Raw genomic sequence first — 18569 nt, 5'->3', positions numbered from 1 at the left:
TTAAAAAAAAGTAAATACAAGACTTCCTAGTTATTTACAGTAACACTTTTTTTTACAGTAACTCTTTTTATACATGTTGTTAAGTCAAAGTCTTTAAACGGCAAGGCACAATAATAATGATATATAGGCCTTATATAGCTAATTCATTTTAATTTTGGCTCCAAAAAATATTCAACAACTTTAAAGCGTAAGTTAGAGGTTTAACTTCCAGGGGTTTTGCCATGAGACCCATGTCTACTCAAAATAAATTAGAATGAGGAGCAGTTTTAAACACATCAATATTCAGAATTGAGATTTTAACAAAACATGCTGCAAAATATTATTTTAAAAACCCTGAACTAAATCTAGACAATTGAAAAATTAAATGTAAACATGCCATGATCTTGCAATATCATCTCTATAGCTAAATAACCTATAACACAGGCACAATTTTTAACACAAAACATTTCTCAAAAATATGTTGTTAGGTTTAAAATTATAAAACGGTTTCATATCCATTAAGCTACTTAATATTTACACCAGCTGGTTGAAGGTATTTTTGAGAAAAGTTACTATCGATAAAATTGTTCAGCAAATCTTGTGTGCAGATTCCACTCCTGTTTCAATGGAATTAAATAAATATTTACACATTTTACGTATGATTTAATACTTTTCGGGGACGCTACATATGCAATTCATCACTATTGCCCTTTATATACGTATTAAATGTGTAGGTGCATCAACAACACACTTTACGGTAAAACCCACTTCGAGTCAGCTTGAAACTTGCCTGACTGAAATACACAAGCTGCAACCGTTTTATCTGCTCTTGTTTTTTCTCTCTCTTTTTTCTTTTCCATTTCTCTAAATTACCTGAATATAATCCAATTCGATTAAATGTAACTCTAGTCGATTGAAAAAGGGCAGATTGAGAGAGACGGAAAGGAGAGGGCCATCGAACAGATGACGTGTTACAGCGGGTCCTTGCATCTTCCGGGTCGGTGTAAACAGTGTGCGGTGTTCTCATACAAATCAGTAAAATGTAAGTAGTAAAGCCATAATATCAAATAACAACACTTTGTTTTATTTATACTGATTATTTCATCTTTAAATCAACTCCGTGAATATGTGTCTGTGTCTGCATTAGGTCGAAAGTAACGTTTAAAATCACGCTGACGTCGGACCCTCGGTTACCATATAAAGTGTGAGTTACACATCATTCAACACATGACACGCACCATCCACATTAATATTCCTTTTTTTAATTGTTTCATTAGCCCTGATTTGCTTGATTTTATTGATTCTAATGGGAGCGTATATTATTTTGTCACGCAGCTCTGCTGTTTGAGGTTTTTATTGTCTTGATTGCTTAATTCTACAAAATATTAATTTATTCATTCATTAATTTCTTCGTTAAATAAGAAATTCATAAAATAATGGCCTAGCTGGACTCTTTATATATTTGAGAAAATTGTTATATTATTAAATTACTATTTAGTTTTAGCACAACTGTCAACTGAGGAATGTCAGACATTCCTTTAAGGCAAAATATAATAGGTATAACCCGTTAATTAATCATAGTTTTTTTCTGATTCATCAGTACATTAAGTTGTTATGTATTACAAGTTTTCTGAAATGTTATAATTAAATGCGCATATGAGACACTGATTTGCATGCTTTTTCAGAACATAAATCAAAACATTGTATACAACCAGGTTCAAAAGTATTTCATTTTGTTGATATATTAAATTTAAAGGGTTTTCAGAAGGGAATTTAGATAGTATTCCCACTCTGTAAATCAGAACAATATGACCATATTTTTAGGATTAAAAAAAAAAAATCAAGTGAAGAATATATGTATATAAACCCCTTTGTAAAAATGCCAGAATATAGCCTAGATAGAAATATATTGGGTGACTGTAAATGGTAATAAAGTGTAGATATCTTGAATTACTTTTATTGTAATTCAAGTCTAAAATAAAGTCTTAAATGTGTGTTTTGGATTTTCTTTCCGCTAGTCTGTAAGAAGACATGTTATGGAAGCAAAGTAGCCCAAATCCTCCAAAATTGATCAGTGTCTTGCCTTATGACAAGCTGTTCTTAGTTCTTTTTGCCATATTGATTGCAGTCAATGTAATAGTGCTTTGGTGGTAATCTATAAATGTCGCACACTATGTCTGATTGGTTGGCAGACACACTGACACTTGTGAGAGTGGTCTGTTTAGTGCCATTCAATTTCAGACAGACTGATTTACCAGCTGCGATGCTGATGCACCGGCCAGTTTGGATGATTTTTTACATGTAATGTTTTGAAATTATGAAATAAATGTTTTTCTCCAAAACACATTGGGAACAATTATTTGCCCCCTTCTATTAAATACTTTTTGCAACCTCCTTTTTCCAAGATAACAGCTCTGAGTCTTCTCTTATAATGCCTGATGAGTTTGGAGAACACCTGACAAGAGATCAGAGACCATTCCTCCATACAGAATCTCTCCAGATCCTTCAGATTCCTAGATCCATGTTGCCAAAACAAAAAAAAGAGCTTTTTGGCAGCAAACACTTAATATGGGTTTGGTTCATACAGGGATAATAAAGTACCCCATGTGTAAAATGAAATACTCTGCTGTATCTTTAATGCTGTGGGCCTACTTTTCTGCCAGAGGTCCTGGACATCTTGTTCAGATACATGGCATCATGGATTTGATCAAATGCCAACAGATAAAAAACCAAAACCTGACAGCCTGTGCTAGAAATCTTATAATGGGCCGTGTTTGGATCTTCCAACAGGACAGTGATCGAAAAACAAACAACAAAATGAAAACAAAAAAGGAGGTCGCAAAAATTATTTAATAAAAGGGGGCAAATAATTGTAGGCTTGTATTTTGTATTTTGGAGAAAAAACATTTATTTCATAATGTGAACCCCCCCCCCCCCCCCCCCCACACACACTTTCAATTATTTAACTTCAATAAAAGGTTAGATTTTTGCTCCTTTTTTTTTAATGAAATATCAAAAGGATTAACAAGGCAGATTTCTTTTTTACAGCCATCTTTGATCATATTTACCAATGGGGCAAATAATACTGACCAGCACTGTATGCTACTGTTGTGCATCATTTCTGGACAACACATTCTTTATTTAACACTTTCTTTACAGGGTAGTTTTTTTTCTTCATTGTTACACAAAGATTCATCTACATAATTGTATTTCAGATTAAGTGTACCCGAGAGCACACCGTTCACTGCAGTTTTGAAATTTGCTGCAGAAGAGGTGAGTTTATTCATTGTATACACATGTTAAAATAAAAATACAACAATTCTTTTTTCTTTTTTTTTTGGTGTGCAGTTGTTCACAGTTCTATTGCAACCTCATTTAAAACCATATTTTTGACAGATCTTCTGAGGTGTAGAACTATGTCTTTGCCATAACGCTTAGGTGCTGACATTAGTTTCATATTTTATTTAAAACATGATGTAAAATAGTCTGCATGATATTGATATTGATATTGATCTCCAACAATGGTTGTATTTCGACTGTCTTTCTGCTCAATTCTGGGAAATCGTTGACTAAAATGGTCTCTATCCCATAGCATGGATCATGTGAACTTTAGCTCAATTATATCCTATAGCTTTAATACTGTCTTTTTTTAGTCTGATTTATCTTTTTTGAGACACACTGCTTTTCTCTGTCACAGCTTCGTTAAAATCTGAACACGATCATTGCAGAATTAGATAATCCAGTTGATTACCAATGTTAGTTTGACAACAGAAATTTCCAGATAAATACACAAAGTATGGCTGATACCAATATGTTCTCTGATATGCATCCTTCATGATTAGCCATAAATCCTTTGAAATTCGGTACAAATTTGTGGGAATCCTGTTGGATGTGTGGTCTGTTTCACGACTGCATTCAGAGCACGCAAACCTACGGCATGACAGAACAACGCTGCAGATTAGCTTAGGTCGTTTCTCCTTTTTTGACATAATGAAATACCAAATCTGACAACCTCATAATAGGAAGATGTAATGCATCAAGTGGAAGCCAGAAAGAATGATAAAGTGCCTTCTAAAAAACGCACAGGCTTATTTTCAGGGGTTTTTTTCACCCTCTCACTAATTATTTTTGTACTCCTGCCTCAGGTGATGGTAAAGTGATGGTTATGGGATCATTGTTTTTATTGTCTCTTTTCCTCCTGACAAAACCAACAGACAAAAAGAAGGCAAAGGAGAAACTGAATAAACCCCCACAAAAATCTGTATTCAAATAATTGAATATGCATTACAGCCCGGCACATTGCAATTATTGTAGAAATAATTTGAGGACACCCAGAAAATTGTTCATAGCTCCTTCAGAATGATTTGAACTTAAACTTTCGTGGTTCTTTGTGACAGTGACAGTTTCTTCAAAGATCAGCCCAGAGAGCTCTTTCCACACAAGTTTTGAAGGCTTCTGTTTTCTAGCAGACTCTTTAAATCACCTGATGCATTGCAAACACACACTCGAGTTGAATTTTTTGTTGTCCCTGTCTGGCAGTGGGACTGTACTGTACTGTTGTGTCAGACTATCAGCAATCTGCATCAGCAAGTTGTTGATGCATGAACATAAAACTATTTTTTTTTCTCTTTGATTTAAAGTTTAAAGTGCCAGCAGCCACCAGTGCCATCATTACAAACGGTAAGTTGTTGATATTATTATTGTCACTATCATAATGCTCATATTTTATCAAACCTTCTCAACCTTTTTGACACCAAGGCTACACGACTACAGTAGCCTAATTTACAAACAACTGACTCTTATGAACTAGTTATTTTTAGGTTCATAAGAACCAAAATCATTTTAGGTTCAAAATTATTTACTTTAGGCAGTTATGGCCTAATGGTTAGAGAGTCAGACTGGTAACCTGCAGATCACGGTTTTGATTCTCAATACCAGCAGGAAATGACTCGGGTGCCCTTGAGCAACTGAATGGCTGTTCACTGCTCTGGTTGTGTGTCCCCGTGGTTTACAGTGTGTGTGTGTGTGTGTGTGTGTTCATTACTCCTAATGTGTGTGCACTAACTTGGATAGGTTAAATGCAGAGGACAAATTCTGAGTATAGGTTACCATACTTGGCCTTCACGTCATGTCTTTAATGAATCAGACAAAAAGGCTGGTGAATTCTTCACTAAAACTCAGAGCAGATTCAAAATGAACCATTGTGTGTACTTGTATAGCTGTAGTTGAAGACTCCTTAATGCGGTGTCATGTGTAATTATTGAACAAATGCTAAATAGAAGGAAGCCATTACTCACCTCTCACAACGCAAGGCAGCTATTGTAAATGAGATGGTTTGAATTGGGATTGTTCAGCATTTCGGTGCTGTCTGATTCATTGATTGTTTTTAAGAATGATTGTTTTGTGTATGTATTCACATTGCTGATGTTCTTTGTGATTATGATTTGTGTAGATGGCATCGGAATCAACCCGGCGCAGACAGCAGGTCGGTGTCTCTACTTCACTCGATCAGGGCTGCCCTCTGCAGCAGTGTCTGGCTGTAATAAATGTCATTTTGACAGCTGTAAATTATTTTGATACATCCAAATATCACACCGGGGGGAAATAGTGATATTTCTTTTATTTTTGCCTGTGCAAGTGCATGTTTGTTTAGTTTGTCGGTGCTTTAATCCACCTACATATTATTTTCAACTTCCTCTTTCCTGCATTTTCTCATCTTTGAAATGAGATGCCTCATCTCACTCTCACCATTTACATGCGCGGCTGAGATTTTCCAGCCTATCCTTTATAATCACCCACATGCAAATGAATGGATCCCTCTGTTTACTCCCTCATATTGTTCATGTTTATCCGCCTGGGGACCTTTTGAGAGATCGAATGATTTCCTGAGACTTCTTCAATAGACTCTGCATGTAAATTTCACATATTTCCTAATGAATATTGATGATGTGCTTGAATTATACAATTCCCCATTGTTGTGAGTTTATTCCCCTGACTAAATGTTTCTTTACAGATGTTTTCCATCCTGCATTACTTGTCATTTAAGACTGAAGCCATCTGTCTCTAATCAATGGCATTCTGTCAATATTTTCTTCCCTAAGTGACATGCTGCATGTAATCACATGAAAATGGCCTGTTATTTTTCACACATGTCATGGGTTGAGCCCTAAATTTCAAATGAGCTGTGATTCATTCGTTTTATAGTAGCGACATGTCTAGCCTGACCCTATGTAGTAGGTTTGTATTATGGAGACATGCATCTTTAGCTTGGATTGAATTTATACAATCACATACTAAAATTGCCTATACTGAATATACACTTGAATAGATTTTTTTATTCCCATATGCTGAGATGTGAGTTTCTAATAGCAGAGGGAACTGAGCTAGTCTCAGTTTGGTGCTTTTAATGAAACATAAAAGGCTTTCATATAATTGTATGAAGTTGTACCTAAAAATAACCAACAAAGAGACTTTTATAGCTGTAAATATGCCATATGCTGGATGTATTTTCATGGATGTCTGATTCTACAGGAAATGTGTTCCTGAAACACGGCTCGGAGCTGCGAATCATTCCCAGAGATCGGGTCGGAGGAGGTCGCCGACCCAGGATTTGACTATCTGGCATTTTTCTGTCACAGACAATAAACATACTTGCGTATTTATTGTCAAGCCCTGAGGTGTCCACTCTCAGCTACTCTAACAGGCAATGCTATGGCTCCAAGTCTGTCAGAGGACCTCTCAAATCTCACAGTGCTGCCATCATTTCCCCCTTTTCGAACAGAAAAACTCACTGGACATTGTTGTTTTTGCCCCAGAATTTCAAACCACTAGGAATTTTGATCTTTCACAAAATGTTCCAGCTGTATAGTTTAAGATCACATACTTAATGTGTTTGTAATACATATTTTTTATAGTTAATTTAATGACTTAAATAGATAATTAATTTACATTTTATGTTTTATGGTCCCGTAATGGTTCCTTTGAGCACTGGATTGTTATTATAAGCAGATAATGACAATGTCAGTGTGAGGAAAGTCCATCAGTTGTGTAGCTCAGTAACTATACAAACTATAAGAAGCTCTAAATATAACAAATTGGGCAATTCACAATATAATTACTATGTAAACAATGACTCCCTATAGTTATAAAAATTGCAATGTTACATAAACCAAATTGATGTCAAAGCTGCTTAGTTTTCTTGGTCACTCAATTCAGCGGCTGTGCCTTTTCATTAAGGCTTAAAATCGTGACTTACTGAAAGAGCTGAATAGTGCATAGGGCTAATGAATGACAGGCCTCTACCTTTGCTTTTACACCCTACACTTACCCTCTTACATTACTGCCATGCGTAGGAGAAGAGTGACTATAATGGATCTTTCGTTTGTTTTAATAAAAGCAGGCATGCTGTGCCCTTTCCATGCCACTCATTACTGGGAAAAGGGGAGAAGTGCATTATAAATATACAGCAGTGCCAACATTATTCAAACGCAGACATGTTACTCTGGGTCACATCTGAAAAGGTATTGCTTGTCTCCAGCCTCATTTGGCAGAAACTTGTGCTGTTTGTACATTAGCTGTGGAAGAAGCTATTTAAGAAAGCGAATGAGGTTCCCTGTATAACAAATGTCAAACTGAAAAGTAAAAAAGTTACAAATACACTTCTTAGTGTTCATGTCATAAACATTAAAGACAGCATTGAATACCAAACTGTATTGTGCCTATTTCTTTTTTTAAATGTGTTCTGCTTGTAGTTGTGCTACTAAGGGTGTTTTGTCTTTTTAATTTGTTCACTTAAGGTAAACTTAAACCATGTTTAAATGGATAAAACAGGATTCAAAAGTCTCCTTTATGATACAAAGAGGTACAAAGACATGCAGTGATGTTGCTATTTGCATAAATTCAAACCTGTGCCATCTGTAAGAGGCCTAAGCAAGCAAATGAGAGAACTGTTGAATATTTATGTTTGGAATTTTATATAAATGTCATGGACATGATTGTTTGATTTGAGCGGTTGGCAATCTTTTTATTAAAGACTTTTGATGGCACAGATATGGGCTAGCTTAAGGAACTAGCTGTAAAGTACTGGGGTCTTGTTTATCTGACCGTGTTTTCGCTCATATTTCTATAGAAATTTTATGTGAACATTACTAAGAGATTTGTGAGAGATTGAAAGCTTGCACAAAGGCTGGCATTCTGAATTGCTGTTGTCAAATAATTTACCTCCTGACTGGCTGAATGTTGTCCACATGCATTACAGATAAGCTATGGGTGCCTGTCACTTCTGCTTCTCACTCAATGTATATTTCAAATGAATAGAAATGTGGCATGGATATAGATTTAGCTTGTGCATTCAACCGTCAGATTCGTTTTCTGGAGTTCACAGAAGTAGTTAATGTGCTATATTTTTTCAAGCAAAGGAAATACTAGCTTTGCTAGTGTACTGTAGCAAATTGGTTTGGCCTTTGAAAGAATGCTGTTTTGTGCTGTTCCGTTTTTCATTCGCAAAAATGGATTATATGTGCTCCGTTGTTATAACAAGGTTCAAGCCAAGGGATATCAAAGAAATACTTTTTTTCTGTCATTGCATAGTAATTTTTTGACTTCAAGAGACTTTAACATCATAATTGTCAAAAATAATTTCTGCAAAAGCAATAAACTGGAGGGACACTAAACCTACAACAAGAATGAAAGCAAAGCCAAAAACAAAACAAAAATCAAGAAAAAGTTGAAAATGAAACAAAAATCAAAACAAATAAATCCAGAAATAAAATAAATATGAAAGCCAAAACAGAAGTCAAACCAAAGCCATCAAACAAAACAAAAAACAAACAACAGAAATCAAACAGAAGCAAATCCAAAAACAAAAATCAAAGCAAAGACTGGAACAAAATAAACATAATAATTTTTATTTGAAAGTAAATGCTTGATTCACTTGTTTATTGTTGGTTTGGTTTGGTTGGGTTATTATATTTCAAATCTCTACAGTAGCATTGTTTAACTTCACACATGCTGCCACTAAATTTGCTCTTAAAGTCAGAAAATAGCTAACATTAACTTAGAATTCTCTTTTGCAGCATATTGTTTGAGAGGTCATCCTTAGAAATGAGACTAGTCCCTCACCGTTGCACCTCTCTTAATTTCTTGTTTCGTATTCTAGTGGTGTCTTGCCCTGCTTTAAATTCTATTAAATGAAATGCCATGCTGGCACGAGGTTGAACCTTCTTAAAGTGACAGGAATGACTGTACGGGATATTAGCAGCCCAGCACGGAATCATCTGCGATTCCAACGTGGGAAGAAATGTTGTAAAAATGTGAAAATGTGTTTTTCATGATTGCATATTATTTCCTATAAAAAAGCATATAGTCAGGCAGTGGCGCAAAAAGTGGGATGCGCTATATGTGGCGCATAGGGGCGCCGCATCATGGGGCGCCAAAGCGATGGTTAAAAAAAATCTATAAGTTATATACATTTATATAAAAGTTATACAAGTTAATAATAAAAAAAGTTATATAAATTTTATATTACAGGCTAGAGTAGGCGCCGGCGCCCTCATAATATTCCATTATAGAATTTATTTTGACATAGAAGGGTAATATCGCGAGCGGGCGGGGGCGCGCGCGTGAGCGCTGAGTGAGCAGCACATGAGTGCGTTATCGTTGAAACTCGAAAAAGATGAATGAAGCAAAAAAGCGGTCGGGGGTAAAATTAGAAAAAGAAGGACGTTAAAGGAGATGGCATGTCAAGGGATGCGACAGCAGCTAAATAAGTGGATGGTGAAATGGAACAGGTTTGTAATGTTTGTGCTTGGAGGAGGCTTGCAAATATTCATGTTAACAGACTAAACTTAAAAATATAAGGTAGCATGTACAATAAATGAGAAAAATCTGGAAAACAACTAATGCAATATCTCTGGTTTACCATGAAATCATGCGTAGATTTGCTACCAAGCTTGGAGGCTTGCAAATATTAATGTTAACAGCAAGTGTTTGCTAACTTAATGCAAAATAATATTGCTGATATCTACATTTAGATTTTGGTTAAACCTTATGGTACCAATCCCATGCATGACATATCTCAATTTTATTAAAGTAAAATAACAACTGGAAAATATAAGGTACACAGTAAAACTAACAGTGTTAAACAATCAGTGTTACACTACATTTACTCTTAAGGAGTTGATTTAACAACAAATAGTGAAAGATACCCCCTAGTGTTGGTGAAAATTATCAGAGTTAAATTGTCTCGGTAACTTTACTCTGTTAAGCTCCGCCCCTCAATCTCACCAGATCAGACTTGAATTTCCTCGTGGTCGTCGCCATTTTCTTCTACATCGCACCGAATGGTAAGCTCTTTTAAGTAACACGTTAAAACTATTTTATGTGAATAAATGTGTAATATTACTGTATATGTTGTAGTTTGATGAACTTTGTGTAATGTGATCCGTTCAAACTCCGAATGGAACAACTTCGCGGTGAGTTCATCTGATGGAGAAATATTTTTTTCGTCACAATGTGTTAATAAATGTAGAATGATGTAAATTATTTTATATAATTTGTATTTCTGTTGGTTACAGTTGGTATTGTTATATACAGATTATTTGTATATTGTTATTTTTAAACGATGAATTATCTGCAATGTATTAGCCGCCCGTCGAAATGGCCATGTTTAAATTCAAAGAAGACCTAACGTTAGTTTAAAATACTGGTGACTATACAAACTGTTGCACCAGAATGTATTTACTTATTTATTTGTTATAGGCACAAAACGCGTTTTCACTGTCATTTGTGTAAAACTGTGTTTCTTATTACAGAGCATGTTGGTTAAGGTGAAACTTGGGGATGGCCAAAAATTTGTTAAAATATCCGAGCTGAGCCTGAAGGAATTTTTGTCTGCTGGTAAGAAAAATATATACTTTTATAGCGATAAATCGTTTAAATATCATGTTCTTGATTCAAATATCCGTTTTTTATGCTGCTGTCTCTGAGCAGCTGTGTGAAACGCATTCAGTCTTTTCAAACACGCATCCATCGAATCCTTGTTTCTGTGTTGTAAATATTAAAATTAATCACTGAAGTACTGGGATAAACGTTTAATGTCTTGATATAAACACTGGTATAAACATGGTATAAAAATCGAGCAAATCACCTTCTTTACACTTCAAATTAAGTTTGTACCAATTACATGGTTATGGGTTATGCCACAAGGTGGCACCAAGAGACTGGAAAAATGTATTTGTTCTTGAATCATTCATTCCAAAGATTAATTCAAAAGGCTGATTCATCGGCAATGAAACATTTGATTTTATTAAATAATTCATTCTAATAAAGAAAAGATAGAAAATAAATATTTGCGTGCAGTAAAGTGGTTAGAAAAAATGGCCGATCACGTGAAAATACGGCCAATTCCGGTCACCGGCCGATCAATTGATGCATCTCTAATTGGTTGGTATTTGGTAATTGTATTTTATAATACTGTCACATCTTACATTTGCTCTGATGTTCAGAGTTACCAACAAGTAACTGATCAACCTTGTAATGTATACCCTTTCTCATTAATTGGCATACATTTTATTTCCAGCTTTTTTAAAGTTTGGTGTCCCAACTGTACCCGAGAATGTGAAGGTTGTTGATGAATCGGGGACTGAGGTGGATGAGGATGTTTTTGAGGATATAGTTAAAGATCCCTCAGTTGGTGTTCTCACCATAAAACATGGTGCAGGTTTGTATATTTTTTTATTTACTTTCTATCAATTTTCTCAGTGCTTGCTTATTAGTATCATGAAGACTTTTACCACCCTATATTCAACTAGACTTGGAATCTGCCTCTCCACAAGCCTCTCCTGTGCAGTTAAATGTGTCCCTGTCTTCATCAATTGACTCCACTGACTCACAGGATACAGTAATTATTGAAGAAAGCTCTTCAAGTAAAAGAATGAGACTAGATGATGAAGCTAAAAAGGTGGGCATTGAAGTTGTAAAATTCATCAATCTGAAATAATAGCCTTTTTTTTATTATTATTACATATTTTGTTTCAGGTAATGTTTTGTACTTTAACATGCCGTATTTATGCCTTTTTTTATTAAGTTGGTGGAATCGATTCTTGTCCATAAACCAGGTGGGGAGCATATAATAAATGAATACAACCGATTTAAGACTTTGGGAGATGAAACGAGGAGGAAAATGGTGAACATCCTGGCAGCTGACATGACAGAAAATAATGGGTAATCTGCATATCTTTAACTGGTGTATATATGATCTCTCAATGTAGTTCCATAAAAGTTTTTCTAACCTGTGCTAAAGATAGGTGATTTTATTTATATATTTATTTATTATTATTATACAGTACATCACCACCAAGGCAGGTTAAAGAGAAATATGCCAGAGGAATTGTGTCTTTGTTCCCTTACCTCAGTGACCCCTTGTCCAAAAAAGGCTACGTAAGTATCACACCATTTTGTTATTTTTATTTTGTGTTCACATGTCTTAAATGCTGATGATCACACACAATACAGGTGATGTATTTTGCTCTTGAATTAAGACTTTTTTTCTCTTTATGTATTTTTGTCTTTCTAAGGAGCATTACTATGATGGTGAGAGTGGCACTGGGTACTTGGCATGGAGAATCAAAACTATACAAAGAGGCCTGGCTAAAGAACGAAGAGCATCATTTGATGGTACAGAATGAAATTCAGAAATCACCTTTTTTACTTTTTTTTTCATTTTTTTAATTTTTCATTGTGCCATCTATCACAGTTTTGAAGTTTTGTTGCTATTGAGTTGCCTTAACTGACATTTTAATTTGTATAAAGATGAGCCTCTTTTACCTTTTTTTTATTTTTTAGTATGAACTCTATATAGTTATCATCTTTATGCAGTGTTGAAGGTTCTAAAATGCTTTATTCATCAGGACAAGGATTGTCTGTTGAGGGGATGTCTGGTGGACCAACTGTAAGACGGGAGTCAGAGTTTACTCCGGAGACTGTGTTGAGTGAGGATGAATGCAAGGAAGCAATTGCATTCATGAACCATTCTGCTGATGAGGACGCAGTCAAGAAGAAGATGAAATTGACATTTGACTATCGCCGCAACATGGTTCTTGACCCTATGCAGTCAAGTGATATTTTGACAGTCTTTCCACGTTTCAAAGACGTTAAAGGCTTGGTAAGTAAAGTCTTTATAATCCAAGATTTAAGGATTTTTAAAAATGCATGGCTGTTTTCTAAAAATTAGTATGTTCAGGGTTTACATCTAATAATGATTCCCCTTCTTAGATTGAGCAAGACTTTGTTCTGATGTTTGGAGAAGGAGTGTCAGGCAAGCTACTGGAGAAGTGGACGACTGCATTCAAGAAAAAAGTGATTCAGCAGTGCAAAAAGCTTCCAACCACCAGTGATGTTGGAGAACTCCTGCTAGCAGCTGAATCTCCATCTGATGACTCAGAAGAGGGTGTTAATTTTGGTAAGATATTTAAGATTAATTTAATACTTAGGTCATTTTAGTAATATTCATTTAAAACACTGCCTGGCCAAAAAAAGGTCGCTGTTGGGATTTAGATAGTCAAATGATTACGAGTATTATTGGATCATCATTGCAGTGATTATTTTTGTATCATGTTATATGTTTGGGGACAGTTATTTAAACCATAAGTGATGAGTGTGTAGCTTTTCATTCCTAAACAATTATGAAGGCACATCATGGCCATAATCCAGTATTGACAATGTGAAGATTCATCAGGCTCAAATTGTGAAAGAATAGTTTGGAAGTTAGATTAGAATAGTTAGCCATGATATGTCTTCCTACATGGTTGTTTAAGAAATGAAAAGCTACACACTCCAATTATGGTTTAAAAGAACTGTTCCCAAACACATAACATGATAGAAACATAATCACTGCAATGATGATCCAATCATAGACTTTTTAAATCCAAACAGCGACCTTTTTTTTTTTTGGCCTGGCAGTACATTATTTATTTAGTTCCCATAAATGTTTTTAATATTTATTCTTTAGTGTCAATTTTCATTATTGATGAGGTTTTGCTAACATAATTAATTCTAAACAGTTTGGGACACTGACCTCTCTTCTATACTACTGCTGTTGCATCTGATCCCACCTTCTGCCCAAGGCCGAAAGAGACCAGGAAAGGTGTCTGCTTCTCAAGCAGAGAAACATCTTGTTGTCTTCAAGAAGGTTTGTTTTTTGTTGTTGTTTTTTTTCATCATAATTTCTTTTATTTAACACATCAGTGATGGTTCTCTTCAATTTGCTTGGTCTTCTCAGAGTGGAACAAACATTGAGGAGCATCTTCGAAACATCACTGCTAGTGCTCAGCCCTATCTCCTGGCTGTGGGACCTCAGAAGAAATCAGTTCACCAGTACTTCATCATCCTCGATCAGCATGCCATTCCATGCAATTCAACCTCTTCTCTTGGTGCCTTTGACGAACTGTTTAAGGCACACTTTGTTTTTGGTACCTCCTACAACACTATGCTACACAACATGTACACTTTCATTCAGACCACTGTGTACAACATAGATGTTGGGAAAGTGAAAGAGAGTCCTCGTGTTGCTGAGGTCAGAGCAAGGCTGCTTAGCTAGGTCCCTTACGTTTTTCCTGCCCCCATGAAGTGTTTTGTTTGTCAAGCGAATTCAAATGGTTCAAAAATGCTTCTTAGGCACCTCAGATTAGTTCATGGTTTTGTTCCTGGGAAGAATCTTCGCCTTAAATGCATAGAAGCAGGTTGTGGTTCTGTGTTCGGTACTTTTTCAGGTTTTAGGAAACATCTGCACACAAAACATGCTGAGCAAAGTGACGGTGAGCATAATTTTGACACCACTGATAGCCATGAGACTGCCAAGGCAGATGGACAAAGTAGTTCTGAAGTATTTGATCAGATTGGCAGTGCCGGAGAGGTGGCTACAACATCTGTATTGTTAACGTCAAATAAGAGCACTTTCAATATGTGTGCGTCTGCTGTTGCACAACTAAAAGTTGCTGGATTAAGTCAATCTGCTATAAATGGTTTTGTTTCATCTATGGAGGAAATGGTTTCTGAGATTCATAGTCAGGCCCAGGATGCAGCCTTGCTCTGCCTGCCTTCACAGGACACTGCTACTAAAAGAAAGCTAGAACATTCATTTCAAAACTTGGAAAATCCATTTACTTTGCTAAATTCTGAAGCCAAGCGAAAGAGACTCTTTATGGAAAAGTGGGGAATTATTGAACCAAGCGAAATCGTGCTTGGCACAAGATTTGACAGCAGGAGAAATAAAACCACAGGAACATTTGATCAGGTTGTTGTAACTGATAAATTTGCTTATATTCCCATTTTCGAAACATTGAAGGCAATTTTACAAAATCCGCAACTTACTGATTTGTTTAAACCCAGGCATGTTCCAAAAGAAGGCATTTATGTTGACTTAAGTGATGCAGCATATTTTAAAAGTAATCCTTTATTTTATGCAGAAAAGGATGCCTTACAAATTCAGCTATTTTATGATGATTTTGAGACCGCTAATCCTTTGGGATCCAAAAGGGGCATACACAAATTAGGTGCTATCTATTTTACATTAAGAAATTTCCCCCCAGTTTTTAACTCCTCATTGGTGAATATTCATTTATGTGCCCTCTTTCATGCACAGGATATTAGGCGCTATGGTTTTAATTCTATACTTGAGCCTCTAGTTAATGATTTGAAAGTACTTGAGATTGAGGGGGTTAAGAATCCAGTAACTGGAAGTTGTATCAGGGGTACTATTGTTCAAGTCACTGGAGATAATCTGGGCTTGCACGGCTTGTTTGGGTTTCTCGAGTCATTTGGGGCTCGATATTGCTGTCGTTTCTGTCTTCTTGAGAAAGATCGCTTTCAGTCTGTGTTCTGTGAAGATAATCCTGAGGTTGTACTAAGAACATCTGAGATGCATGCTCTGCACTGTGAAACTTTACAAACTAATTCTACACTACCCCATGTTTATGGTGTCAAACGGACATGTTTGTTAAATTCACTCAAGTATTTCAACACAGCCAACAATTTCGCAGTGGATATAATGCACGACATTCTAGAAGGAGTTGCTCAGCTAGAAGTAAAACTTGTTCTGCAGTACATTCAGTGTAATTTTCTGAGCGCTGATGATATTGCTGGTAGAGTACATGCTTTTGACTATGGTTACAATCAGCAGAGGAACCGTCCTCCAGTGGTCAAATTGTTTGATGGAAGCAACAATTTGGGTTTAAATGCAATACAATCTTGGTGCTTGTTGCGCAATATGCCCCTATTATTTGGTGATTTAGTCCAAAGAGATGATCAACACTGGCAACTTTTGCTTTTACTTTTGCAGATTGTCAACATTGTATTTTCACCAGTCCTAACAGAAGGCATGACCATTTATCTTAAATTTTTAATAATTGAACATCACCAGCTATTCAAAAAATTATTTCCTGAAAGAAATCTTTTGCCAAAGCATCATATAATGATACATTACCCACAGTGTATAAGAAAAATTGGACCAATTCTTCACACGTGGTGTATGCGTTATGAAGCTAAACACAAATTTTTTAAAACGCAATTAAAAAGTTTCAAAAACATCACCAAAACACTAGCCAAAAAGCACCAATTTTGTATTGCGACGTACTGGGAGTCTTTTAGCCAGTACAGATTGTCTCTTGGCCCAGGAAAAATGTTAGAACTCTCTGAACTTAAATGTGGCCAAGAGATCGCTTCCAAACTAGGAGTGGTAATGTCAGAAGCTGTCTATTCTGTAAAGTGGATCAAACACCACGGCACTGAGTATCGCCCGGACTTTATTATCTGTACAGAAGTAGCATGTGAGATGCCAGTGTTTTGTAAGATCAAGACCATTGCTGTGAAAGACGAAAATGTGTTGTTGTGTGGAACACTGATGGAAACTATATGTTTTGATGACCATTACCATGCATTTACAGTCAGACTGCATCCAGACAGAGCTTTTAAGGTAGTGAATGTTAATCAGCTGTGTTCTTTCAAACCATTTGATCTTCAGATGAAATATGGTACAACAGATTCTGCACTGCATGTAGTGCCGTATTGCCATTTAATGCAGATGTGATGTATTTTTGTTAATGTATGAGTGTTTCCTGAGCCTGAATGTTGTTTTAATAAATGTTTTAAATGTGACATTGTTGAAGTTGTTTTCTTTGTTTTTGAAAACTTGTTTTAAGAGTTAATTTGACATTGTAGAAGATTAATTGTTTTAATGTACTTACACCACAAAGAGAAATACTGACACTTACTCACCTGTTGCACCACAAATGGGTTTTAAGATTTTTACTCTGAGCGAGAATATTTTCACTATTAAAAATTTAGATAAACTCTACATTAGTGAAATATTAACACCAATAAGAGTTCATTTCCGATTTGTGTTAAACTGTGGTAACACCAAACAGAGTTAATTTCCTCCTAGTGTTAAAATGTGGTAACACCAAACAGAGTTAATTTCCCCCTAGTGTTAAACTGTGGTAACACTGTTCAGTGTAAAGCAGTGTTGAATTTTTACTCATAATAGAGTTAATTTTACTCTGAAAATTTAACACCATGACTAGAGTCAATTTATCACCAATTCTGAGTGGGACCAAATACACTCGGACCAAGTGTTAAATTTAACTCTTATAGAGCTAATTTAACACTGCAAAATTTACTGTGTAGCATGCACAATAAATGACTAGAAGCTGGAAAACATGACTTATGCAATAAGGCTGGTTTATCATGGAAACAAATAGATTTTGTTTTACCATTCATGTATTTTCATGTTAGCTGTGCTATCAGACATACAAGCTATAGTTACATCTGCTGGGTGACATGGAAGCTGTATTTACGGTCACATTTCTCTCTCTCTTTAAAGATCTGTGCAATATAATATGTATGATCAAGTGGCAAACAGCAACAAGGCTTTTGTTGACCACTTGGACAAAATCTGTTTCTGTATTTTTTTTTTGTTGTTGTTCATTGACATCATTTATGTCATCATTGTTGTCATTGTCACAAGTACAGGGATTTGCAAAGAAAAAAAGAAAATTTTCTGGGATAAGGAAGATTTGATGGATGATCATTTTGATACAAATGACAGCTACACACAATATGATATATATATATATATATATATATATATATATATATATATATATATATATACATTGGCACTAATTTTTCAACGAACCAATGATATCCGGCTATAAGCAGTGGTAGAATATAGTCCCAGGGATGTTTACACATAAACAGCAATGTTAGACAAATAGACAAGGGAATGGAAAAACATCAGGCTGACATGGAAACACCTTTAGAAGGTTGGTCATAGATCAGCATGAAAAGCACATGCAGCTTGAGGCTAATGTCACAGTGAGCGTCTGGGTGTGCTTGAAGAAAATGAAAAGCCTCAGACAGTTCTAGTGATGATAAAGCTCTTGGGTAGTAAAATGCCTCTGAAGGAATAGAAATATGCGTGTCTGAGAAAGCTAGACATACACAGACAGTAAGATTTCTTTCCTCTTAACCAACGCCAGGTGTTGCCACTGGTTTGGATTTCATTGCATGAGCCACTGCAGTTAAAAACGTTTTCA

At 35.6% G+C, this 18569-nt stretch overlaps 2 protein-coding genes across 4 annotated transcripts; both read left to right on the top strand.

The window, feature by feature from the left end:
* Positions 1-745: 745 nt before the first annotated feature.
* ufm1 (ubiquitin-fold modifier 1) lies at positions 746-7686 on the top strand. Its single transcript, XM_077242660.1, has 6 exons — positions 746-1021; positions 1127-1183; positions 3195-3252; positions 4620-4659; positions 5432-5464; positions 6511-7686. Coding segments are annotated over exons 1-6 (273 nt in total). The 5' UTR covers positions 746-1019; the 3' UTR covers positions 6594-7686.
* Positions 7687-10096: 2410 nt separating this feature from the next.
* LOC143749532 (uncharacterized) lies at positions 10097-17130 on the top strand. Of its 3 annotated transcripts, none has more exons than XR_013207011.1 (12): positions 10097-10322; positions 10791-10875; positions 11558-11698; positions 11790-11938; positions 12065-12201; positions 12324-12417; positions 12555-12654; positions 12888-13141; positions 13252-13438; positions 14040-14167; positions 14258-16193; positions 16586-17130. XR_013207011.1 is itself a non-coding variant. In XM_077241997.1 (12 exons), the coding sequence occupies exons 3-12, from the start codon at positions 10794-10796 to the stop codon at positions 14573-14575; spliced, it is 1590 nt and encodes a 529-aa protein (XP_077098112.1). In that variant the 5' UTR covers positions 10267-10322; positions 10396-10451; positions 10791-10793; the 3' UTR covers positions 14576-17130. The 3 variants fall into 3 exon arrangements, 2 of the variants coding, with proteins under 2 accessions (XP_077098111.1, XP_077098112.1); XM_077241997.1 differs by adding an exon at positions 10396-10451 and having other exon boundaries at positions 10267-10322; positions 14258-17130; XM_077241996.1 differs by having other exon boundaries at positions 14258-17130.
* The last annotated feature ends 1439 nt before the right edge of the window (positions 17131-18569 follow it).

This window comes from Siphateles boraxobius, unplaced genomic scaffold, assembly GCF_051911475.1.
Source record: "Siphateles boraxobius isolate OS27281-9 unplaced genomic scaffold, OSU_SipBor_1 25, whole genome shotgun sequence".
NCBI lineage: Eukaryota > Metazoa > Chordata > Actinopteri > Cypriniformes > Leuciscidae > Siphateles > Siphateles boraxobius.
The sequence above is the reverse complement of the archived record's forward strand: the minus strand, read 5'-3'. Positions and strand labels throughout refer to the sequence as shown.